Raw genomic sequence first — 27,485 nt, forward strand, 5'->3', positions numbered from 1 at the left:
CAAGTGAAAAGACAAAACATTTATTTTAATTAGGGTTTTATACATAGCATGCATCTGAAAACAAACTCTTTATCATGTAACTATCACTCTGGTATCTGCACCAAGGGTGTACAATCTCAGACACAATGAATGGGTACCGTCACCTACACTACTGTATACAGAGATATAAAAATATACACAACAGTTCAATTTTACAGAGCAACAGAGCTGAGTGAATACTGTGCACACTGCACTCTCCGAGCCTGGACAGCTGAACATCCAGGCTGCAAAGGCAACAGGAACACTGCGGAGATCGTAACTGGGCTCAGAAGAAACAGCATCAGAACTCTGACACAGTGTAAAAATATAAGGCAGAAGCCACTTTCTTCTGAATTGTAGGGAAGAGCAGAGCACACTGAGACTCTCCATTCTTGCTTTTAAAAGTAGTTCCAGCAAGGAGTTGTACATGCAAAACATCAACAGTGCAACAACAAAAGAATACTGAACAGTAGCTCAATCGTACAAACTTAAAAAAATGTAACATGTACTTTATGCATCTCCTCACAAAATATCTAGGATTTGTCAGTGCATTAGTGTTAAAGTGGCATTAAAAAAACTTCTGCTATTATAACAGATGCAGAATTATTTTGGAAATGCATAGCATCTACATTTTTATTGTCTTTGTAATTATTCAGTTGGCATAGGCACCATTCTAGTCACACCAGCATTAAGAATTCATGGTGGAAACAGCCATTCTTATCAGTTCATACACAGGTATTCTTGACCGCTTGTCTTGATTTTGATTTCAACAAATAAATGCTTTTTAAAATTCAAAAATATACCCTATGATTATGAAAAGAACTATATACAACATACCTAAGACACAGGGTTAGCTGGCTGCCATACGTGTAACACACAAGAGAAACATTCAAGTTTGACAGATACTTTTTTCTTTTTGAGATGAAAGGCCTTTGGGTTGGAAGCATATCAGAGACAACAGTGCAGTAGGCTGAGAATTCCTTTAGCTCAGTTCAGAACTAAGGCATTGTATGATAAAATATACATTTATATTTGGTGCAATGTTACTGTCAATTTTAGGATCTAGATCACATCAAATGCTGTCATTTGTCACTCTAGTAAACGCACATACCCATTTTCTATCACAAACGGAAACCTTTGTGGGGAAAAAAATTATCAAACACTAAACCTATTTTTTTTCCTAATTTGACATTGAAGAAAAACTGCTAAGCCAAACAAATTCTAGAATCCCCCCCCCAAGAACCCTATGGTAGGACTTGACATCCTCCTAAGTCTTTACTTGCCAAAAATTAGCCCAAAATTAAACATCATTGAACTTCACTAAAAAGAAATTAGGATTTTAAACTGCTACTTCAAATTACTTTTTGCTTAAATTTTCCAATTATCCACTCATTTTATGCTTGCTGCCCTCTCTGATTATCTCCCAGTGCTGCCCTTCTCCTGTCATTCCTATATGGCTGCCCTCTAAAGTTTCTCTGATACTGGTAGCCGTCATCTCTGCTTCTGCTGGGTGGTCCTTTCCAGGCCTCCTCATTTCTTTGGAACTGGTATCCTCCCCTGCTGGAATAACCCCTGTCAGGTCTGGGCCTTCTGCCTCCTCCGTAAGTCTGGTTATAGAACTGCTTGGACCTGCCGCTCCTCAGCATGTCGGAAACCTCCGTGTCGTCCTCAGAGCTCTCCTCCCTCGTTCTCTGGGCCCTGCTGTCCGGCTGCGCGTTCCCAGCGCCCTTGGACTCTCTCCCTTTAGCAGGCCTCTCCTTCCGGCCGGGAGTGCCGGCTTTCAGTTCGTTTTTGGGAGGTTCTGCCAGCAGTGCCTGCGTGCTGGGCCCTGCCGTCGGCCTGTCTGGGCCCTGCGTCTGCGGAGGGCGATGCTGCTGCCCGGCTGCTTTCTGCTTAGGAGCAGCAGGACTGGTTTGCTCCAGCTGAGGTGCCCTGGCTGAAGTGTCTTTTGGGGTCCCTGCAGCAGCCACTGGGAATGGGACGGTATTGGAGCCACTGTTGGTCTTCTGGAGCTGCTCTGCACAGTTCACTCCAGGAACTGGAGGGCTGCACTCTTTGCCCACATACATGCTGGCAGAGGTGCCAGCTGCTGCCTCTTTGTCCTCAGGAGACAAGACAACGTTAGGTCTCGCTACTGAATTCTCAATGAAACCCTGAACTGGGTACCCATACCAGAAGTGAGGAAAGAAAGGAGGTGCTATTGGAACAGCTCCTAGGAAGTGATTGTGTCCAAAGGGAGGCTGCGGGAACATATTTTTCCCTCTCAGGGACTCCTCATAGTTGGCATGAAGAGCCTGCGCTGGATTCTCCGGTTCGACACAGACCTGTCCTTGACTTTCCGTCACCTGAGCTGAAGGTATGATCAGAGGCAGTGATGGAGATCTGTCAACCTGTGGAATCTGACCATTGGACCTGGCCTCGGTCTGGACAGCAAAGTGCCTGTTTGGTCGTGCAGTGTCGTTTTCGTTCTGAGCGGGAGCAGCCTCCTGGAACCAGGGGTTGTGCGGATACACAGGAAGGGACACGTTTGGGTACATTCTACAAGCAGCTAAATAGGCCTGGTGCAGGGGGTACAGGTAAGAATGGGGGGCCCACATGGGACAACTGTATGCCTGCAAGACAGCAGGGAAGAAAAAAGATTTCAATCAGTTATTTGGTCTTTTGAAAGTTCAGAGAGACATAAAAGCACGTCAGTCATTTACCATTTCAAAACAATATAGGAGATAAAGAAAAAGAATTTTCTTTACAGTGACTGCCCTCCATTCTAAATCATACGACTCTAGGATGGTGTTCTTATTTTTTGTTTTCCTTCCAAATGCAGTTGAAATGGGCAACAGTTATAACCAGTAAGAAAACTTAGTATCAATTTCTATATGGTTAAAGGCATAAAGCTTGACTTAGTAAGTCATACTCTAGCTATGTTTTTGAAGAGAAACATTTCAAACTCATTTTCCAGAATCACATTTACTAATTGGCAATTTCTTCTACTAGACCTCACTTTGCAAAGGCCACTACAATGAAGTTGTCCAACTCAGGTGGTGACCCTTTCCCTTTTCTCTACTTCCACGTCAATGAACTGGACTCTGTAGAGACAGTTCCTGGAGCAAACCATCCTGGAAAGCCTATGCAGAACTCCTCTGCAGGAGCCCCTTCCCTCTCAATGGGCAGGGGAAGGGTGTGGGCAGGGTCTGGAGCAGAGCAGCAGACAATGCAGAGGGCATTTCCCGAGCCTGCTGTGCCCTGGGACACCAGCAGAGCAGCACAGCCACGAGAACGTGGGCTGGGACCAGCAGATGGTGCTGAAGCACCAAACGACAGGCGAGAACCTCAATAATCCACAGCAGCAGTAAGGAGAGTCCCAAGCATGTCAGCTTAGGAAACTCAGGCTGTTTGAATGCAATGGAGTGACAACTTGCTAATTAACAACTTAGGGATTTCCTATTAAGCACAGAGACTTCTATTAGGCAGAGGAATCAAACTGACATTGGAAACTGTGCTGAATATTCCCTTTCCATGCCCAGACACGAAACAGTATCGTTGCTATGGCCAAAGTCCCATGAAATAAGCCCAAGAGCTCTCAGCACCTTGCCTGACAGAAGGAGTAAGAAGGTAGAAAAGGAACATTATTTTGTGCAGAAGGGAGAGAGAAAGCAAACAACTTTGCCTTGCCAAGCAATGGAAAATGTTGGGTTTTAGTTAAGCCTCTTCCCCAACCTCACCACAGATGTGTACCACATTTACACATACACACTACTATAATTACTGAAAGGATAGAATACTATTATCATTAACCTGAGCAAAAAGAACAGACATGCAAGGTACTTAAGGGAGTGGCCCCAGGGAAAGATTTTGGGATTTGCACCCAGTGGCTTTGCCAGTACACAGCCATGGTTGAAGTCCAAGGGCATTTTCTCATTCCCTGTATGTGCCATCCAAAAGAACCATCTTCACATTCACAATTTATCTGTGACTTTGTAAAGCACAATTTGCTGGCTGTGCAGCCACAGTTGGAAGCCAGGTCTCACTATGCTACTGATATGAATTTGAATTCTGCTGACTTGAAGTGTACTGTGGACAACTGCTGGAATCCCAGTTAACAGAACACAAAATAAGGAAGTATTTCAATCTGAAAGATGGACTTGAAATGTACACCTGCAGCAACAAATTTTCTGCACTGAGTGCCAACAATTATTCACAAGTGGTTTTTGTAACAAAAATGAAAACATAAGGAAGTTTGAAGAGTTACCTTCACACCAAGATTGAAGAAAAATCTAAGAATATTCTTATCTAAAAAAAAAAGGAAGAATATTTATAAGGACCTAAAATATTTCATCTGATACAAAAACTTCATGAAGTTCCATTTCAGTAGAGAACACCAATATTAAGTTACTACTTGCATGTCTTCAATGATTAAGTTGGGGTTTTTTGCCACAGTAAGGTATCTAGAACACAACAGCAGTTTAAATTTCAATTTTAACAGTTTGTGAACTTCTAGTTGTTAAAGAAACCCTTCACTAAAGAAACACCACTGTGCAGTCAGACATGAGATGTTCTTTATGGACATACCTTGCATTCATAGTATGCCAAAACCTGTATTTTCCCAGGTCAGTAAGGAAATGCTCAACAGCTTCCAAGCTTTTAAAAGACATGAGCAAACCTATTACTCTGACAGGAGCACTTATCCAAAGATAATTCTTTACATGCATAAAACCTCAAGTTATGATGGGGCAATCTAAGAGCTACAAAGTGATTCTACCAGATTTCCAGGTGTAACAACTTGAAACAGTCACAGTGTTGGCAATACAAACTAAAGAGTTACAACTCTATTCAATATTCCCTCCCACATCTTAAATCACAGAATGACAACTATTGGATCTTTGGACAAAGAATGACAACAGGACCAAAAACAATTGTGTTTATCTACATTTTAAGAAAAGAAGAGCTATTAGAAAAAATGGTGTCAAATTCAGACTTCTCACCTTTAGGTAAGTCATCCCCAGTACTGCACAGGGAGTAAGGAGGTGCAACGGCTCTTTCTCCCTTTTCATTAAAAGGGAATCCTGGGTAGAGCGGATCCTGGTAGGGATTCAGAGTCTGAGGCAAAGGCATTAAAGGCTGGTTAACTGCTTGTAGCCACACAGGAACTCCAGCACCTGAAGCAGATGTTACCTGAGCCTGTGATACAATAGAGTCAGGTCCCGTGGCTGGTCCTGGCATCAGTGAAGAAGCAGGTATTTGAGTTGGAATACCTAGAGGGAAAAAATCCCAAAACAGATACATATATATGTATAGAAAGAGAACAGGTATCAACGCATATCTATAGATATGTATATATAGATAAATAATCACAAACCAAAAGACATCAGAAAAGCAGGATTCAAAATGCAGAGTTTTCAGAAAGATTGAAACAATTTAGCTAAGCTTTCCAGAAATAGCTAAACTGATCTCATGTTTCTTTTTTAAAATTATGAATGCCAGAAGGAAACAGGAAGGAGGAAAGAATGGGTGAACTGAAACTTTCATGTGAATCCCTGAAGTTCTCATTCTGACTAGTCATTTAGAGTCAACTCTGAATCTGAGTTAAGATCAACTGGGCTGCACATCTTCTGTCACAGACACGGTCAAGTGAGATAGGATTGTGACTGTCTCATGTGAACAAAGCAGGCTGACCTGAAAGCTGGCTCTTGTACAGAAGCAGCAGTGTGAGAGAAAATGCAGCTCCTGATCTAACGAGCACTACTGATTCTAACTCCACAGACCACAAGATATGCACAGCACACCAAAACCCTTTACACTGGCTTTGCAGCTCAGGTCCAAATGGATCTCATTAGTTTCAGACATACAAGTCCCAAGCTGAGTCCTCAGGAGTAAACCAAGGAGCCTACTCTTCATGGGACACAGAGCACAAACACTTACCAGGTTTCAACATGCTGACAATATGTTTCTACCTTAAGCAGACCCTCAAAACTCAATGCTATCCCACTCAAGAGGAAAAAGGCCAATGAAATACACAACCCTCTTGTACCTTTCAGGTTGGGAGTCAAGCAAACTGTACATACAGGCAATCAAAGATGAATGCCTGCCTTTGGAATGTGAAATTATACAAGACACTGTCTCCTGGGTCTATCTTCAACTTAGTAAGAGAGTTAAAGTATTTTCCAGGGTTAGTAATTTCTGATTTATGTTAGTATTTCTGCAAACCTGCTGGTCCATATGTTGCTGGCTCACTTGGCCAAGCTGGCACAATGGCTGGTACAGAAGGCACTGCTGGAGGTAAATGCACCTCAGAGAAGACTGGAGAGGGTGTCGGAGTGACGCTGGGCAAGCACTCGGTCAGGTTCTGGAAAAACAAACAAATCTGAATCCCATCATGGCTGGTGACCCTGATGAACTCACAGCCTTATCTGGACTGGCACCACACCCACATACCCAAAGAGACCTGAGCTGCATCACTGTGTGCAGATCTCTGAGCTCTGTCCAGCCATGCCTGTACCACAGAGCCATCAGTGCTAGAACCACCTCCTCAAGCTTTACATTTAAGTATCTCCCACCCAAAATAAAAGCCACCCTCACAAGCAATTACCAATAACCTCAGAGAAACCTGAAAAGGAAAAGCTAAAGAATTTAAATTTCTACCTTGGTAGAAAGATATGAAATAACCCCTCTCTCAGAAAATAACAGATTTACTTTTCTATCAGGGGTTGTCCTTTTACAATCTATATGCTGGACATAATAGATTCCTAACTGTAAATATGAAATTTTAGCATTATCACCATAGAAATGACTGTGTAATTAAAAGCCAGTATTGTGATACATACGTGGCTGTGATGGAGCTCCCCTTTGTCTGAAGTCTCCTGACTGGAAAACTTTGAAATCAAACAAACATTTCTTACTTGCTCAGCAAGAATCGGAGAATCTGTTTTTACTTGTTCCAAAGGAGATGAAGCTTTTGGATAACTCTCATCTTGACTATTCTTCTAAAGCAAAGTTAGAAACAACATACACAGCTAGTCTAATAGTAAGATTAACTTTACAAAGAGTTATTCACAAACAGTAAACCACACTCCATACAAAGTGGGCTAAGCACCCATCACGTATTATACTAGTGTGACATTTTGCTCATTGAAAGGACAGCAAAGGTTAAAAGCCAACAAGAGGCCATAAATCTTCGCTGAACTTCAGAGCTCATGGTCTGTTAGCACAATAGCTATTGGCAAACATCAAATCTTCTGTGGTCCCATTATACTGGAAGTACAGACTGTACTAAGCAATTACAAATCTGGATTTGTAAGTGCTCTCAATAGCCCAGGCTGGAGGACTCTGATTGCAGAGAAAGACTAAGTATAGGTTACAGGGCTGAGGAAAGCTGACAGAAATACAAGCCTCCAGCCTTAGGAGTATTTCACTAAAAGCTGTAAAGCAGCAGCAGCAATCACAGCTCTAAAGGCAGCTATTGCTCTGCTAATCATGTATCAGAGAAGCAATAACATTAAAAAAAAATTTGGTCTTTTCTTTAAGATTACCTCAGATGAATTTGGCTCAAGCTTCTGACTTAAGTGGATCTGCCTGGAATTTGACTCTGCAACACCAAGACATAACCTAGTAAATGAACCATTACACCACTTATGGCTAGCAAAACTTAAGCCAGTTAGATTGTCTTTCCAAAATTAAACTTTCAAAACTAAACCTATACCTTAGTATATAACTACTTCAGAAAACTTAAATTTCTATTTTTACCAAAGATCAAAGCATCCTAAAACAAACACTTATTTGGATAGTAACAGAGCAGCTACTTCAATCTGGGTTCTGCAACTCTACAGGAGTTCTTTAGTGATGTTTGGAAACCATTTCAGTGATGCTTGGGGAAAGCAGGAATGAAATGCAGCTGTCCCTTTAAATATATTCATCCTAAAGTGCTCCTAATGAAACAAAAGTCTGTAGTTTTCTTAAAGGGAAAGTGCTCTGATTGGCATTTTCATATTGAAGTGCTAAGATAAAAGAAGCTCAAAGTCTTGTCTACTTTTGACTGATTAAAAAAAATTTAGAATGTTGCAGTGGACTAAAAGATCAAAAAAAGTTTTCAGACTGCTACACAAAGTTTCATTCCTCAAGCACCAGCAAACACTTTGGTGTTTGGTGGGGAAGACAGTTAAAAAACAGGTGTGACATAATAGGATCTGAACAAGCTCTTCACATTCTGGCTTATGTTCAGACCTGGCTATCACTGCTTGTCAATCAAACTCATGCCCAGATTATTCAGTAGTAGATACAGACTTTTTAAAAGCTTGTTATATACTCTGTCACAACTAGACAGCGGTATAAATGGAAACAGCATTGATTTTGAGAATTACTGCCAAATCCCCAAGCAGCAATAGAAATCCCTAAACACTCAGAAGGAAGCATACTTGATTCCCATAGGATTGTTAACCTAGTTTCACAAGAGGCAATGCAAATGTGAGTGTCACAAAAAGCAGAGAAAGCTGGACATGCCAAGCCCTTCAGCCAAATTCATCATGACAGTGGAGTCTTTACTTTTTCTCCAGCTTTCCCTACGTGAACATTTCTTACAAAATGTGAACGTTCCTTAAAAAATTCTTTTGCAATTAGCAGAGATTTACTAACTACCTCCTCCTGGCACCTACAGCTTTCTTCTATTACTGCCATGTTCCACTTCCTCACAGAGGAGGAAAAGCTTTAAGTCCATGAAGAGAAGCTGAAGTGTTGTAACCGACTGGGGGGAGAGAGAAAACCCAAACAAAATTTTGACCATGTGACCAGAGCTTTTTACTGTAAACAGGTTTGTTTTTCCAACCCTTCTGTACCCTTCTTCTCCACCTCCTGTACCAAGGTATGCTAATTCTTAACCATGCCACAGTAAATACTTTTACCCTCTTCATAAATTACTCCTAAGGCTCTTCCCACTGGCACTTTCTGCCACACACTCTAGAATTTCAAAAGGATCTAATTTAGGGTAGCTTTGACAAGTCTTAGTTTTTCTCATTTCTCTTCCCATTTACTACAAAAATTCCAGCCAGGAGTCTACTCTCTCAGCCACATTCACAAAGCAGGGAAATGTACTTTCTTCACAAACCACACCCTTGCTACCCTCCAGCCCAGTTTAGCTTGGCACTGCTACTTAGGATAACTTTCCCCTCATTGCCTAAACAGATGCCCCATCTTGAATAAATTCAATTGCTGGTAACAAAACCAAGCAAATAAAACCCATTTAGTTTTACCTTTCTCCTTCTGGTCTTCCACCTCTGCTGTCCACTTGCTGTTTCTTCTTTCACTATTGGAGAACTTTTTCTGGTTTACATTATCCACAGTTTGTGTAGCAGCCTGACAGACTAACTGGTTCTGAAGAAGTTGACAAAAGCAGAAATATCACTTCATGTAATCAGTCCAGTGACACCTTACCATCATCTGCTATGATACTATTATGCCTTCATGACAAATAATATCTATGTCTATAATAGGCAGAAAGGGGAAGGGGGGGAGTCTCTGCAGGATACTGAGCCATTCATCTGCTCTTTCACATTCACTGCTACGTTTTGCCAAGTGCCCTTTAAGAGCATTCGTGTCACTAGCTGACATGACAAAATCTGTTTCACTCAAACAATAAATCACATCCTCCTCCTGCAGGTGAGCAAATACAGCAAACTGTTACTGCCCAGGAGAGAGCAACCTCTGTCTTTCACTAGGAGAAAGACTGAAGCCTTTCTTCCCATCCTTGTTCTTGTTTCTGTTTGCCCTAGGATTTACACCCAAAAAGCCCCACACATCTCTAGAACAAACCTATGTGGAGAGTAGCTCTTTACCTACAGGATATGCTCGCTTCCCTGGATGTACTGACACTCCCACCCACTTCCATTAAAATTGCATCAGTAGAATGATCTCTCCAAAATCCTAAAAATACAGATGCTCACGTGTCTCCCATATTTACACACCTAAAGCACTGTGTGGTGGACACAAATTATTATATACTAGGCGTATTTTCTTATCTTTAACATATAAAGCATTGTAGATACCTGTGCTTCTAATTACAAAGCAAGTGCAAAACAAATATCCCTCATTTCTGAATTGCAGTGTGATTCAAGGACATCAAACCAACGGCTAATGAAAGGTTCACAGGCAAGGTTAATGGCAAGGAATGCAGCATACATTGCAAAGAGCAGGAAAAGCTTGCTCATCCCTCTGCTGGATCTCGTAGAGGGAGCGGGACTCCTCTATGGCCTGCTTCTCCCTGCGCTCCTCGGGGGACAGCCCAAAGTAGTGACAGTCCCTGCTGCCGTGGTGGCTCAGCTCCTCGCCGCGCTCGCGCTCCGCCTTCCTGCGCACGGCAAACAGAGAGCATCGCTCACACCGAGAAACTCTGCAGCAAACCAACACTAACTCCTGCCTCAGGAGAAAGGAGGATGCAAGTATGGAAATAGAACTGCTGCAGCAGCCCAAGGAATCAAAATGCACTACCAACAAATGCAGGTGAAACACTCTTTTAATACTCCTTTCAAATGTTAAGTCAGAACACAAAGCAGTCTCCTATGACAGGTTCAGCAGAAGCTGAGGGAAGATCTCAGCCATGCCCAAGAAGCATTTGCAGCATTATTTCAGCCCCAACCAAAACAAAAACCCCACCCCACACAACCAAAACCATCAAATCCACAACCCACAACAACAACTTCAAACACTTTTTTGCACCAGGTAGGGCAAAGATGATGCTGATCTAAAGAGCAACCTGGCACCCTGTATGAGATCAGGCAGAGCTACTCAACCACCAGAAAAGCTCGGTGCTTTAATGGACCTTTCGAGAAAAACAACTACAACATAAGCCACACTAACATCTACTTTCCAAGAAAAGAAATGTGGCTTTGTAGGCAGTTTCTGCCATACACAAAAAAAAAAAAAAAATATTATTTTTCGCCTGCTTGTGTGTATTCTTAAGGACTTGGGACATGTGTACTCTTAAGGACTTGGGACACTTCCTAAGCATTCAATGGCAATGTACTTCAGAAGAGTATGCTGGAAGCATCTGAAGCAGATACCTGGGCTTGCAGAAGCTCAGTTAAGAGCTCAAGCCAGAGAAGATGCTGTTTGCAGGTTTACCTTGCAGACTGGGAAGGAGTCCTGCCTGGAGCTTTCTGCTCAGTTGAGGTCTGATGAGGTTGGGGCCCAGAACACAAGAACTGGTGCTGCCTGGTTCCCACAGTATGCTGAAGTCGAGGAGGTAGTGCTGACTGGGGTTTGATTGACTTGCTCTGATTCTTTGGCCCTCTGCACTCTGCATCTGTGATAACAATGTAAAAACAGGTAAGACTTTTGTTTTAATCATACTTTTAAGCTCTTTGGGACAAAACATCTGACAAAGGAGGTTCTGCCACACAAAGACAGGTACAGTCCTACCAGGCTGAGCATTCTGCCCCCATGTTGGGTAAAACTTTTTTATCTTCTTCCCTGGCACAGTGTTCCAGCCCTCCATAGGAGAGGTCTGTGGAAGAGGTTTAAGGCTCTTCAGTGAGACAGCATGCCTACAAAACAAGGAATTATGGAGGGAATAATATCTTAAAAGACCAGACTGGGGCTTGCATAAATTAATACCACACGTTCACTAATACTGACAGATCTTTCCATTTTTGAGAACATTGTTTTCAAAGTTCTTTGCCTTTATGACTACACTCAAGCAATGTGTAGAACAGCAAACCCTTTTTTATTCCTTTTTACATAAAACTAGCAAGTTGACACAAACTTAGTAAAGAATGATCAGCCATTTGTGAAGTGCCTGCAGGGCAGACAGAAAAAGAGAATGATCCCAAAAAGCAATATAATTAGGTAAAAGCAATATATTTAGATAAATTTATTACCAATGTTGCAATAGGTTCCAAGATTAAAAGATGTTACAGTGATGGTGTATATCCCAGAACAATTACTGCCTTTTTAATTGAGGATGCTAGAGATGGTCCAAGCAACTGTTTGCATTATTTGAAAGGTTATTTATTTATATATTTATTCTATAGTAATATAATAGTATAGTATACTCTATACTATATAGTAATATAATATATAACTATAATGTAATATATTCTATATTCATAAATAATGTAAATATATAACTAGTAAAATATATTCATTATATATTTACTTTATTCAAACAGGTTAAATTTCAATTTAAAAAGGATTCAAACTGCAAGGTAATCTTCAGATCATCATAATTATTTTTTTAATGGTGACCAAATGAGATAAATGGGCATCTTTCCCATTTACCTTGGCTGAAAGTGTTTCCTCTTCCCAAACTACAATCAGTGTGGGGTTTTTTGACCCATAAATCACAGGACTTCTAGCAGAGCTCAAGATGTCTCAAACTGCTCTCTCCCTGCCCCCTCCCCACCAAAACACATCAACAAACAAAAAACCCCACCCCACACAACCAAAACCATCAAATCCACAGCCCACAAGAACAACTTCAAACACTTTTTTGCCCCAGGTAGCGCAAAGATGATGCTGATCTAAAGAGCAGATTGGCACCCTGTATGAAATCAGGCAGAGCTACTCAACCACCAGAGGAGCTCTAATGGATCTTTCAATATGAAAAGCTTGTCACAAATCCAGCATCTAATTATTAAGTCTAAGCAACACCTTATTAGCCTGCTGTCAATCTGTTTAGGAATGAATCTTGTGCACAAAAATTAAAATACTATTGATGTAATTACTATTCTACTCTACAAATAATATCCAGACTACTTGGCACTACAGAAAGAAGTATGAAATGATAATCAATTTTTCCTTGTTTAAATAGTATGATGCTTTCTTAACAAATCGGTGGTAGTACTGCTCCAAGCAAAGAAACAGATACATTTCAGGGGCTGAAGTTAACTCTGAACCAAAGTAATGCTTTCTTCACTTTGTTGCTCCCTTCCAAAAGAGATTAAGCACTCACTTTGCTCCAAGCTCTTCTACAAATACAACAACTGGCCCATTCTCTGAACAAACTTCTTGAATATGGGCATTATAAAATTTCCCATTATGGTCTAAGCGCACCTGCAAAGAACAAGAGCAAGAAAAAAAAGTAGATTAGCTCCACAGACAACTGTGAGAGGAGCTAGCTCTTTAAAATATAAACAATAAGAAACAGAAATTTTCCTCTAGGCAACAGAAGACCTAAAAAATACACATCACAGTTCAATAAATGAATCAAAAGCCAATCTTCAACCCCTATTGCTTCTTCAAAACAAAATAAAAATACTATTAAAACAAACACACACACACAACACTAAACAAACAGCCCACAAACAGCTTGCTGAGGAACCCTACTTAAGGAAATATGCTTTTCAAAACCACATGAGAAAGTTAAAAGCAATCAGTGCAGCCAGGCTTTTCAGTTTTACTGAAAACACTCTCTCTCACAATAAAACTCAAAGCTTTTCCCTATTAAAATCCACTTCACTTCAGTGAAATGTAGTCTAATTAGGAACATAATGAACATCAATTACTGCAGGAGTTACTCTTCAGAAGGTTTTTTTAAGAACAATCAAAAAAAGTGCTATAGACATGATCATAGTGTTAGTTGTCTGACTGACATTCTATGTTCTTAAAACTTCTGTTGTATAAAAAATAAATTCCTTAATGTTTCACTACAGTATTTGGCTTTAAAGTTCTATTAATTTGGTCAACTCTAATTTTCACTATTCACTTCATGTTTTCTTCCCATGTTTTTATACTATATATTTACTGTCTTGCCACATACACAGAAATTTTGACAGACAGAGTATGTAATTACCAGAGTGTTTTCTCCTAATAATATCTGTAAATAAATACCACACAAGACAGCCTTAGGGTTTTAAATGCACATTTTAAGCCTGTACTATGAAGCAATAAATAATCAGCATTAGTTTGGTTTGGGAGCCAGGGGGTTTGAGGCCTTGTGGCTTTGTGGAGTATTTTGTGGCTGGGGTTTTTTTTAGGTTTGGAGATGTGTTTTCCCTGCAGTTTAGTCACTATGGTTGATTCCATCACACAAATAAAAAAGTACAAACTGAAAGAGCCCCTGTGCTGCATGATTAACCCAACTGAATATTTTGTCATTAATATTAATAACTTTAATAGACGGTGAAATGCCCTAGAAAGGAACACGTTCAGCTGAGTACCACCAGTTTAATTAACACACTTAAGGAGACTAATCTACAAATTCAGAATTTAATGGCAAACCTTGATTGTTCTTAAGCAGCAACACTTAATACAAATCTTAATAGAATTTGAAGACCAATTGTGTAACACACTTGCAACACCCTGAGAAGAGGAAGTGCCCAAAACTTCAGGATCTGCAGTGACTAAAGCAAGCTGTACTTCATTACTTGGAAGTGCTGAGATTTTTATCAAAGCTAATATACACAGAGCAGTCACTATTTCCAGTGTCAAACCAACACATGCACATACAGTTCCATGCTTAATGTTAAGGCTCCCAGTCACCTTACTACATATACTCTCAAGAGTTAACCTTGTGATTTTTTTAATGGAGCAAGATTGCACTGATCAGTTGTACACCATGCTGTAAGTCATGAACACAGCCAACAATTAAAGGACAAGTACATCCTCAGCTGAAGACACAAGCTGAAAGTATTTATAAAGTAGCAATATCAAAATAGTTAACAAAGAGGGAAAATTGACATCTTGAGCAAAATGTTAATGTGTCTATAAACTACAATTCAATGTTACTTACTTTACATTTATCTCCAATGGAGTATTGCATGCCAGCAGCAATAGAAAAATCTTGTTTTTGCTGATCTGGAAATAGAGAAGCAGTAATATACTGTTAGTTTAAATATACCAAAAGGATTACTTTCGTGATGCAGTAAAAATGCAAACCAGGTGTTCAGGCCCCAAATCTGCCCAGTGACCCATGTGAGGAAAACCAAACTAAAAACCCAAAGGGCCACTTGCATCAGTTCTTCAGGAGGGCTTCACTTCCCACAGCTGCACAAGCTGCAGCTTTGAAGTATTCTGTTACTCACCCCATCTGGATCGGAGCCAAACATCGTATTCAATGTTTCTGTAAACCAAGGGATCAAGTGATTTCAGAACCTTTTTAGGCAACACCAGCGAGGTGGGACTCCCATTGCTCTCAAGGTGCTGCATGGAACAGAACAAAGTGCTGAAAGGTCAACTACACAGACATGTCCAGCTTGGCATATTTCAGTCACAGGGCTCAAGCCTTGTACTGACACACAGAAATGCTGAAAATATATAGACCATAAAGAGCTTTGAAAAAACCAACTAAACTGTGTTCTTTTAACCATGCCAGAACAAATCTAAGAACTAAGCAGCACTAAAAAAGGACACTTACCCACCTCGGAGCACATCAAAAATACCCATTACTTTCCAAAGAAACAGGTAGTTTTTAGGATATTACATGTTAGGAAAGCTATTAACTCAAGAGTCTCTCATGAACATTAAATACCAAAAATATAGCCAAGTACAAGTTATTGGAAAGAAAATAAATCAAAATGGATAAATACCTTGTTGCCAGAAAGAGACTTCATGCCATTCATATCACTAACTGTTGTAGCTTTACTTCTGTAATAGGACAGAGGCAAGTTATGTTTTCATAATGAGCTACAGCATTACTAAGCCCTGAAAATCAGGTAAGACATCTAAAGAGGATAAAAAAGTGACACTACCATTCTCTATATATTTTCCTGACAATAAGCCTATCACAGAATATCTTCACCTCTTGAAGTGAAAAAGCTGCCTAAAACAGAAACTGTAGCTTTCTTTGATAAAGAAGTATGATTTTGGGTTTAAGTACAAATTTTAGGAAGTCTATCTTATGTGTGCTTTGCTGTCACTTAGGGGAATAAAATAAAGCAAGGGGTGGAAGACCAGGGAAACAAGTCCTCTTAAAATTTTTCCAACTACATGAGAAAAACCTTGCAAACGTAGACATTTAAAAAACCCCTCAAAACCAAAACCTACTCTGTTAGTTTACTTCCATCAGGCATTCTAATTTACTCTTATTTTCTACACCTGACATCACCAGAAAAAAACTTTCCACTGAGAAAGTTCCAAGTATTTTTCCTAAAACAGTTGTAGGCAACTGTCAGCATTAACTTCTCCCAAAACTATTGCACTTAATAACAACATAATTGAAAAGTTTATATGTATAAAATGAAAAGAATCTTCTGGAAAACTAGCTTATGAAACATGCTGAAATGAACTTTAGGATAAGCAAAAGATTTAGGACTTCATAAATTCAGTAAAGTGTCTGTAATTTGTGTTAACTGGGTCAAGAGTCACATACACACACGCCAGCCCCTGCATTATAGGACATGTGGTTTAAATCAAAAACATTGAGTTCCACAGTCTCCAGTGAGCACATGACCTTATTTCCAAAGGTGCTAAGGAGGTTAGCAGGATATTGTCTTAGGAATCCCAAAGATACAGAGTAAGGCTACTGCATTTGAATCCCAGGAAAGCTCCAAGAACAGAAAGGAATAAAGATTTCCATTAGCTGACATTTAGCTATAATAATTGTTTCCTCAGGCAGAAATATTTTGTATTTTAATTGGCAACATTCCCTAGTATTTTTTTTCCAAACACAAGCTAAACCCTTTCCCAGATCTTTTTTTTTTAACTTGTGATGATTTCCATTATCTTCCTTTCTGTTGTTTTCAACCTGTGGGAGAAACCATCTCCCAAAAGCTCAAAGAACTTCTGCTGCCACATGCCACACAGCAGAGCCCTAGGGAAGGACTGTGACAATCAGTAGGAGGGGATGTGATCCACTGATGCAGCACCAACTCTGCAGTTTCAGTGGAATTTCACACAAGCCAGAGTTAAGGACCTTATTAAACAGAAGAAAAACTGCCAATAAGTAAGATTGCAAAAATGGCACTGTGAAGGACAGACTGTGCAAAAGGAGTCAGGTCTAAATCTCAAAGCTTGCTGGAGCATCCAGCAAAAAGAATATAAACCCAGATCAAAATGGAGCAAGCTGTATCTGTATGTCTGCATCAGCTTCACCTCAAGCAGGTATTCCAGCCCCCAGATGTGGAAGGCACACAAGTTGGATCAGATTCCTGTAACTCTACTCAGCTGCAGAGTAAGCCAAGTCATTCTCAGAGACACTGGCACCCTGACAGCTCTCCCAGGGAATTCTGCTACTCTAAACAGGAAGAGGCACATGTTGCAATGGCAAGAATCCATTTATGTAAAGAGACTCAAAGCTAGACTGCAGGAAGAACAGAGGAAGGCCAGAAGCCTGTCCTTAGCTAAGTGAAGATATACATTGCATTCTTTCATACTTCTAACCCTACCTCTTCCTGCTTCTTTTCTTAGTAATTTTAAATGTTTTCAATCCTTACTATTGGATTCTACTACCCACCAGAAATTCAGAAAATTCATTTAATGTGTGTTCACAGGCAACTTTTCAATTTCATTTACCTGTAGCTGTCATCCTCCGAATCCGAAGCAGACACCTCACTGCTCCCATTACTTTCCTCTGCCACACCAACAGCACTAAGTTCTGCCATGATTTTCTTTACATCCACATCAAACACTTTCTCATAGAGCAACTCATACAGGAGAGCTGGGGAAGAGAAGGAGAAAGTGGAACAGCAAAATCAGTTACCACCTGAATCAGTTCTCATTCCACCATTTCAGATGGTAATCATACACTGACAACTCAAACTGAAAACCAAGCCACTGAAAATTACTACAATAAACTTCCAAACAAAGCCTTTTCCTGAAACCTAACAATGATAGCTTCAATATATTTGGTAAAAAGATGTTTTTAACTAACAGCTTGATACTTACACTGGCACAGAGCAGCCTTCTCTGCATACTCTATGGGATACACAATATCATAGTGGTTTCCATTTGAGAAGCACAGCAATACCTATTAAAAAAATCACACAGATATTTCAGGCATCTCAATTATTCATAAGTACTACCTTTAAATTCAATTTAAGGCACCCATGTGCTTTGTTATCTTTCAGGATCTCAATGTGTCAATAAAACAATCAACATGTTTGGTGGATGTCCTTTAAACCAAACAGAATTTGAACAAAAGCCCAAAAAAATTTACAACAGAGATTAGTGTCTGAAAATTGATTTTTACAGAACTTTGTATTAGTAGGAAGATATGCCACACCCTAAATACCTCACATTTATTTAAAAAGAAGATTGACAGCACAACTGCCTTAAACATGTACAAAATAAACTGCTAAAATTGAATTCTCAGAACTTCTCATTGTGTTGAATAATCAAAGTCACACACAACTACTTGCTGTTTATAAAGTAGTCTTACTTCAGCCTGTCACAATAGCCATGACTTTTATTTTTTTTTTCCTTTTACCTTATCAGAAAAGCCATTTTCAGTTACACGTGAAGGAGAAGCATTTGGCTCCTGGTATATTATGAAATCTTTCCTGGAAAAAAAAAAGTAACAGTGAAGAATTTATTTTAAAAAGTAGTATCAATCAAAATTTGAGCACTGAGGTCAAATTTGAAGGAGATACATAACCAGAGAAAACACCTAGTGGTTTCTCTGCTACAATTAATCTCTATTGTGATTTTTAAACTTAAATATTTTTTCTCTCTCCCTTTCATCCATAATTTTCTCTTAGAATTTGAAGGAGGTGACAGGCTGCTAAGCAAAGAACTCTTTCTCACATAGGCAAAAATGTTATCAGTCATGCAAAATAATTGAGTATATTAACAGTTTCTGGATTAAAAAAACCCATTTTACAACTACTCAGAAAAAAGCAATTCTGAAAGGAAAAGAAGACCCACCCACTTCAGGGAGCAAAGAAAAATTTACTAGATAACCAACCTACATTTGTGAGAGGTCTGAGGAGTGAAAGGGAAATCAAACCTATTTGTACCGAATTTCTAGGCTATGCCTGAAAAGTCTGAAAGTCACTTACTGGAACAGAACAGGAAATTCTTACTTCCCTTAAGTCTGCCAGCACACAGGAGAAGGAGCAGCTCTTTCCCCCTACCTCCACCACTATTCCTACTTTCCCTGAGACTCTAAATTGCCTTTTCAATAGAAGCCTGTCTTCCCAAAACAAGCTCAGCAATAACTACTCCAGTGTGCTCACCTCTGCAGTGAAATACTTGATAAGAGCTGCATCTGTGCCACAAAACCCTCCTGATGCTTTCAATGGATATTTTTAAAACCCACTGTTATTAACCAGGATTTGTCTCTTTTCATATATCAGCTGTGGCCCTGGATACCAGTGTGGCACGACTGCAAAATAAACTGCTCCTGCTTATGAGAATACATTTCTCATGGCCAGAAATACAACAGGTCATGACCATCCAGTTTCTGATCTGATTAAGCATCCAGTTCTGCTGACTTAAATTGAGTTATATCCCTCCACAACCTGGCTCAGTGTAACCATCAGCCCTTCTCACTAAGCCTCTTGAGCCAAGCTTTGCTCTGACTTTCAGCTCAGTCCTCCCCCATCCAGGCAGGACACGCAATTCTGAGCTGGCCCCTTCACCTCACAAATGCAAAGACAGAATTCCATACAGTTTCCCACATGTAGCACTCAAAGTGCCCAAAGGTAATATTTAACTAGTCTGATTCTTTCCTCTTATCAGCTGTCTCATCAATAGACAAAGCCATTAATTTACAGTAAACATTTTGAAATTCTGAATTGTTAATGAGTTTATAAACAGCAGACAGTGAAGATGCTGTGGATTACTCACTCCCTTGCACAATAATTAGAAAGCAGTTATAAATACTCAGCATATTGTTTCTCACTACTTTGTGAAGAAAGATTTAGTATATAGGAAATGGGTACAGCTCACATATGAGCAATAGGGTTAGTACTAAAACCTTGGTGAGTAACAGGAAGAAAAGCAATCTTCACAGAAGAACCAGGATATTGAAATTAACAAAGTAATAACTGTATGAGATTACTCACATCTGGCTGTGCAGGTGAGATACATGGCATTATTGCAAACTCATTTTTCCATTTTTATTTAATCTATTGACAGCTGCAATTCTCAAATATATTTATAATTTTACAGAGTATGGTATAACATAATTCTATCTTTGCTGTTCCAACTGATTTACTAACAAAACAACAGAAATTATCTCAGCAAAACATATTGAAAGGTTTTCTTACTTGTACATAAGAGAAAGGGCACTTATTTCTACTTGTCCAACCCATTCCTGTATTGAAAGCAAAAGAAAATTAAGTTCAAACAAACACACAATTATACCTCCTCATAAGCAGATCAAGAGATGCAAGAAATCATTGTTGAAAATAAATATATGAACATTAAATCTGTTCAGCAAGACATAAAAACACAATTCCCCAAATCATTTTACAGTAGAGAGTACATACATAAAACTATATATTCACTTAATTCAAAGACCTAAGTTCAATCAAAAACACTTCAGAGGAAAAAAAATCCAATTAGCCATCAACTTCAACAAAAGTACTTGCATTCTATCATAAATCAGGTCTAACATACCTGCGGATTTTCCAAACTTTTTAAATAATCTTCAAATGACCCCTCTATGAACTGCATTAAAAAAAAAAGAAAAAACAACCATCAGTATTTAGTGACTTTTAATAGTGCAGCATATGGAATCCCCAACATGTGACCCACTGTACCAATGGGAATGTACCACTGGAAATGGAAGTCTCCCCTGTCCTCACAAAGCTCACAATGTAGATATAAAGGGGTGTAGAGATGAAGGAATGAACAGCCAAACACACAGGTCTGCCTTGCAGAAAATAACCACATAAACAGCTGTAAAATAAACCAAACAAAACCCCCGAAAAAGAAACTCAAATGGGGAATCTGGAAGAAAGTAGAGATGATGTGATGTAGATGTTTATAGGCAATTCATCTAAGGCATGCAGAGCATCACTGAAGAGAGAATTGTGGACTTGAACTCCAACATCTTGTTAAATAAACAGCAATGGACAACCAGAAACAGGAGTCCCATTTCTGCAGTACAGAAGCAGTGGTAAGATCTAGTACAGCCACCTCACACAGCACTTTTTCCTCTGTTCTGTATCACCTCAAACTGCTTTTACTTTCAGCAAAGGATGCAAACAATCAGGCTGCACTTCAAGTGCCAGCCCAAGAAAGTGATCCTTCAACTGCACTCCCCACCACACATGAGGATGCCAAATTCACATCTGCCAAGAGCAGAGACACAAAGATGCTGCAGTAGCTGAGACATCTTAACTGCAAAGTGTTTCAGCCACACAGGCCACAGAGAGGCTGCTTTTAAAAATTGCTCATTAGTCTCTATCTGCTTGATTTACCTGAAATAAAGATCTGCAGAGGTAAAAACCAAGAAGGAAATCTCTCAATGAACTTGAGCTACAAGCTGGATGGCCTCTTTTCCCACAGTGATTAAGAAACAAGATAATAAGGAGAACTGAGTGGAGCAGTGAGATTCAACGTTCTGCTTTAGCCATTTGGAAGTGAGAACAACTAACCAGCCTGGCCCAAAGTTTTAATTTAGATAGAAACAATCAGGTGTGAAGTTAAAAAAGGTGGATCAGCCAAATATGATCACAGACAGCAGTTACGTTTTGTGTCAAAATTAAACGACATGAAGATAATGCACAGAGGAAGAAAGGAAGGACACCAGGAAGTTCCCATGGGAAACTGAAGAGTAAGAGAATGAATGTAACACAGCAGCAATTCAAGATAACACTGCAAGAAAGGCTGAGGACGGAAATGAAGATGGTGGCTACACTCCTGGAATCTTGGTTATAACAGCATCAGTGGAAAGAAGGACACAAATTTAAGCTGAAATTATAACAACAGGCAGAGAGTAAAGGAACTCCAGGAAGCACCACCATGTCAATAGAGCATAACTACTGAGGAGGCAGCAAGTAAACAGCTGAACCATGAGATTAGGGAAAGAGGCATTTGTTGTTTATGCTGTCTGAGTTTTTTAAAGAGAGATAACTGGTATATTTCAGGCACAAAACGCAAAGCAGAGTGAGAGACAGAGGCAGCAAAGGAGATCAGCAGAGCTGAAGCAAGGTACCCGTGGGAGGAAGAACATTGGGAAATGAGAACAAATATGAAACACCTACTCTCACAAGAAACTTTTAAAAAGGAGACTCTTGTAGAAGGACAGCAAAAATGGACAGAGGACACGTCATACCTGGGGATAATGTCTGAGAGGGAAAAAAGAACACTGGGACCAGGAGTTTGGATGAAGAAACCAAAACAATACTAAAACTCTACTAAAACCAGCTAGGGCTAATAAAGCAGTGATGGTCAACAGCAATATGGGTAATAACACATATTTAAGAGTCAAAAAGGGCATGGAATTTCAAAACACTACACAATGGAAAAAGAAAACAGAAGTAGAGAAGCAGATATTGGAATGAGTGGGGTAATTCTGGAAAGAAAGGGATTAAAAAGTCAGCAGTGAAAAAATGAAGTAAAAAGAGAGACATCCAAGAGTTAGAAACGACCAGAAGGAGTCAAGTCAGAGCAGCATTGTCCCAGAGAGATCTGCTGTATTTTATATCATTAATTTCTGGTAACTTCCACATTTATGTGATCACTCACATGAGAGCCGAGGGTACTATGTCAGAAATTACAGCACAAAGACACACCCTTATTCCTGCTTTCCTTCTCTTCCCTATGCCAGTGCATACCTAAAACAGTCTTTGCACTTTGGGTCTGGGTAAATTTAGAACAGAAAAATAGAGTAATAATCTTCTAGTAGCAAATCCGTACACATATTCACTCCCCTTCTGTCTGTCCTGGAAATCAGGTAACAGTACATACACTAGAACCCATACAAACAGAAGCATCATTATTGATTAATGATCTTTTAAAAGGAAGGGGAAAACGGGATTTGTAATGTTACACCAACAGCACTGACCAAGTATAATGAATATCAAAACATTTTACATCCATGGTTGATGAATAGCTTAGTTACAGATGCCTAGGGGAAAAAAAACTACAGTGCCAATGCATAATAAACTGCAGACCCTGAAAAAAAAATTCACTAATCTGATCAGTCAAATCCCTTATATACTGGAAAAGCTATTAATTAGCACAACAAGAACATTTTACAACTTTTATTAAAGTAGGCATTAGACCAAACTAAAATCCCAATTATAGTAGCTCCACTATAGACTACTGAAGATTAAGTTTGCCTCTCTTTCCTCATGAGCATTAAAAACTTCTCCCACACCACATCACTCCAGTCCAAGGAATACATAAGTCTCTCCAGGCTTATGAAAATGAGTTACTACCACACATGTGCTAATTAACTTAAATAGCACCAACTGGCATTTAGCTATGATGAATATTGCCACAAACATAGGGAAGTGCAGAATATACCAAAGTGGAAGGGATAAAGTAACTTTTCTGAAATGCTGGCAAAGAAAACAAAAATACTTACTGCTTCAAATTTCTCCCTATTCTTCCGAAGATAGTCTACACAAGCCATCCTAACATCAATATGCCGAGACTGAGAGTGCAACACCTACAAAGGGAACAAGACAACAAGGTGACATTGGATCTCAGGAGTTTTGATGACAGGCCACAAATAATTAATGACTGCTGTCTAAATACAGGCTTGGAAATACTCTAGTTTTATTTTTAAGAATATTTAATATGCATACTCATTCAGCAGCAACATCTTCAGGCAAGTCAAATCTCAATTACTTAATAAAAAATTAAATAACTGCAGAATTCACAGGATTGTTAAATTCAAACTTTCAATTTTATGAGGATTTATGAAGCAAATGAATAGCATTTATTGTTAATCTTTAACTGCCTCCTTTGTAAAGGGCTTCAGTTAACTGAAGGAAGTTACAGCAGGAATGGATGAAGAAGCCACCTACCAACATGCATTCATTCAAACGAAATCCAAGCAAGTCTCACAGCACCTGTTTACCTTCCCTTCAAGAGGCCTGTTGGCCAAACACTTTTCTGGAAGCCAGGAATTCAGTTCCCTAAATATGACACCTGCCTTCTACCTCCTGTTCAAATCTTTACTGGAAAACTATTACTTTCATCACATTTTACAAGTTATCTCAGTACAGCGTAGGGAAGCCCCAGACAATTTAAGTTGCAGCGTTTCTTGCAGTCCTTACAAACGACCCTCAAAATAAAATACTTCCAAATTCAGTTTTTCTGAATGAAGAGTACAAAAATGAGACCAAATCTGCAGATAAACACTTAATAACTCTGAATTAAAGACCTTACTTTCTTAGAGGTCATTTCCAATCTAAATGATTCCATAATAAGAATGGGATGTTAAAAACATAATAGCTGAAAAAAAGTTCTATCCAACAGTGAAGTGTGAAAGAAACTTTCTATGTATTAATGAAAAAGTCAGAATAGCAATATATATTGTATATATATCTATTCCCTTGAGATAAAAAAACACCCACTTCCAATACATAGTATTTGCTTGCTTGAACTTATCAATTCAGTGGGGAAAGGAATTTTATTAAAAAAGTGATCTGTGTATAATTAGCACAGGAATCTGGGTTCCCACAATCAGAAGCACCAGAGCTCCCACTGCTGTTTGCTTGTACTTAAGACAAGATGACGCTGTCGCTTTTTTCCTTTAACACTAACACTAAAATGGGGGAGGGGAATTCAACAGGAAGAACAGAAAATAAATTACTCACTTTCTCTAATTTTACAGTCAAGTAATTAACAAAACTAAGAACGTGGCTTTTCAGCTCTAAATTCCTTTTCCTGGACAATCTCATACCCAGCAGCTGTATTTCGATGTTGAGATCTTACACTGAAAAAAGCTCTGAAGAGGCGGTGGAAGGTCAAAAACAGATAAGGATTTCTTGGTGGCAGGAGGCAGCTGAACACACAGAACTTCCCTCACCTCGCAAGGTGGGAATTATTTTTAAAACGTCACGTTTTTCACCGGCACACGACCGCATAACCTTAACCTATACCTGTCTGCGTTTTAACACTAATTACCACCCACTAATGAGATCCACTTCCCATGCCTTCGTGAGAAGGAGCTTTGTTTATGTAACCGGTTACCTGTTCGGCCACAGCCCTGAAAAGGCAGGAGCCATCCTTGGCCACTTTCTTCCTGTACAAGCCCTGATATCGCAGGTAGCGGTCCATGGACGTGTCCCCGGGGGCGTCCCTGCCGCTGCCGGGCTGACTCTGCTCCCCTCCGCCGGCCCTGCCCGCCGCATCCATGTTCACCGAGGAGACCGCCGCACCCCTCCTAGTCCCACATGGCGAGGAGCGGCCGCGGCGCGGCTCCGGGGCCGGGCGCAGGTGCAGCGGCCGGAGCGGGGGGCAGCGCTGCGGGAGCAGCAGCGGGAGCGGCAGGAAGCGCAGCAGCCGGCTTCACGTTGTCCACTCGCATGTGGGGAGCGCGGGCAGAAGCGGCAAAGTTTCCTGCGCAGCCCGGACTCGCAGCTCCGTCACCGCCGCGCAGGGCCGGGGGCAGCTCCGGCGGGCCCCGGGCGCGCAGCCGGCCTGCGGGCGGAAAACAAAAGGGAAAGGAAGGACACGTGCGGCCCGCCGGGAGGGAGGGAACCAGGGAGGGAGGGAGGGAGAGAGAGGCGGAGGGCGCAAACAGGAGCGTAACCTGGCGCTTATTTTCACTTTCAGCCCGGGCGCTGCTGGGAGCCGTAGTCCCGGCGGAGGAGGAGGCGGACACAGCGCCCGGGGCCGGGCTGTCAGCCTTGCTCCCGGCCAGGATCATTCCATTGCTTCTTAGCCTAAAACCAGCACCGGCGGGTGGCTGGTGAAAAACAGCATTAACCCGGTAGTGCGCGCTCGCAGCCCACAAAGCCAGATGTATCCTGGGCTGGATCCAGAGCAGCATGGGCAGCAGGGCAAGCCGGGGGGGGGGACTGTCTCCTCCTCCATTCCCCTCCGCTGAAACCCCACCTGCAATATTGTGGCCAGCTCTGGTGCCTCCAGCACAAGGAGAACACGGAACTGTTGGAGCAAGTCCAGAGGAGGCCACGAAGTTGATAATGGGACTGGGGCACCTCCCCTACAAAGTCTGGGCTGCTCAGCCTGGAGAAGAGAAGGCTGCACGGAAACAAACCTCCAGTATCTGAAGGAGACCTAACAGGAAGCAGAAAAGGGACTCGGAACTGTATCGATGGGACAAGAAATAACAGGTTCAAACTCACAGGGTGGAAATTTAGGTCAGATATTAGGAAGAAATTCTCCACTGTGAGAATGGTGAGACGCTGGAGCAGGCTGCCCAGAGAAGCTGTGAATGCCCCATCCCTGGAAGTGTTCAGGCCAGGTTGGATAAGGCCTTGGGCATTCTGGTCTAGCAGGAGGTATCCCTGCACAGGGAAGTGGAGCTGGGACTAGATGATCTTGAAGGCCCATTCCAACCCCTTCATGTTCCATGATTTTGTCTGAAATCTAATCCACAGTATGTGGGGTATGTGTTTAGTTAGGCTTTGTTTGGTTTGGGGTTTCCCCCCAACAGATGAGATTTTTAAGATTATTTTTTAACTCCAAACACTTGCAGGAAGGAAGATGAAAATAAAACAGAGATAGTAAAAGAGGGCTTGATTGAAAATGAGATTTTAAAAAGCCACAGCCATTCAATATGTATTACTTTTCTTGTATGCCACTCCTAGTTGTAAGAAGCCCAAACATTCATATCACAATTGCATGATTAAATTTTGCTTGGCATTGCAAACGGGATTTAGAAGGTTTTGATGCACAAAATGTGACAAAGAAAGGATGCTCTTCAAACTTGTAAGGCAGCTTGAATGGAAACCCTGATTTTTACTTTCAGCTGACAGTAGTAAGCCTAGGGAGGGTGTTGACTTGAGATCCCTAGGTAATAATAATAAGTAACTTATTAAATAAACACAAGTTACAAGGCAGCCTAATTCTAGTGCTCCAGCAGCATCACACCATCTTTCCTAACAGAAGCTCAGGTTTGCCAGAAAACAAGGAACAAGAAACAAATGCCAGTTCCTGATATCTCTGTATCTGTAGACAAGGAGAATAGAAAGTGAAAGAAGTGAAAGCAAAGCTCTACCCGCAGCCAAGCCTCCAAGACAGAGTGAGGCAGCACAGAGATGGATGTTTCAGACAAGGAAGGGGATAAAAATACCAGCAAGGGGCTGGAGGGAAAGCTCCAGCTTCTCCCCAGAAGATGGGAAACATCATCCAGCAAGACTGAACTATAAACAGTTGATGCCACTGACTCAGCTACCACATTCAATCAAGGAACTCAGGGCAGCAGAGTCCTGCACGTGAGAACCGCTTCTTCTGTAGATAAAAGTAATTTGGATGCTTTTGAAACCTATCAATCTGGTGTCCAGTTACAGACTTTCTTAGGAATATCCAATTTTTTACTCACTCAATTTATCATGTTTAGAGGCAGTACTAGGCTCTAATATTTAACAAATCTATCTTCTCATATATTTCAGCCTTTTGTCATTGTGATTCTATGGGCTGGTGAGGGGAAGGGCAAATGCCTTTCATCACATCTGTTA

General features: G+C 40.6%; 1 protein-coding gene across 10 annotated transcripts; it reads right to left on the minus strand.

The window, feature by feature from the left end:
* Nucleotides 1–25,292, minus strand: OTUD4 (OTU deubiquitinase 4). Of its 10 annotated transcripts, none has more exons than XM_058025297.1 (22): nucleotides 25,033–25,212; nucleotides 23,417–23,500; nucleotides 20,497–20,547; nucleotides 20,145–20,191; nucleotides 18,362–18,434; nucleotides 17,821–17,902; nucleotides 17,449–17,593; nucleotides 15,525–15,582; nucleotides 15,021–15,138; nucleotides 14,729–14,793; nucleotides 12,950–13,050; nucleotides 11,419–11,543; nucleotides 11,122–11,302; nucleotides 10,180–10,348; nucleotides 9,255–9,375; nucleotides 7,542–7,597; nucleotides 6,837–6,995; nucleotides 6,220–6,358; nucleotides 5,188–5,267; nucleotides 4,998–5,094; nucleotides 4,265–4,305; nucleotides 1–2,630 (listed from the first exon to the last, which is right to left on the minus strand). In XM_058025297.1, the coding sequence occupies exons 1-22, from the start codon at nucleotides 25,195–25,197 to the stop codon at nucleotides 1,413–1,415; spliced, it is 3,375 nt and encodes a 1,124-aa protein (XP_057881280.1). In that variant the 5' UTR covers nucleotides 25,198–25,212; the 3' UTR covers nucleotides 1–1,412. The 10 variants fall into 10 exon arrangements, with proteins under 10 accessions (XP_057881280.1, XP_057881279.1, XP_057881276.1 ...); XM_058025296.1 differs by having other exon boundaries at nucleotides 4,998–5,112; XM_058025293.1 differs by having other exon boundaries at nucleotides 4,998–5,267; nucleotides 25,033–25,292.
* Between the last annotated feature and the right edge of the window lie 2,193 nt (nucleotides 25,293–27,485).

This window comes from Melospiza georgiana, chromosome 5 (genome assembly GCF_028018845.1).
Source record: "Melospiza georgiana isolate bMelGeo1 chromosome 5, bMelGeo1.pri, whole genome shotgun sequence".
Lineage (NCBI taxonomy): Eukaryota > Metazoa > Chordata > Aves > Passeriformes > Passerellidae > Melospiza > Melospiza georgiana.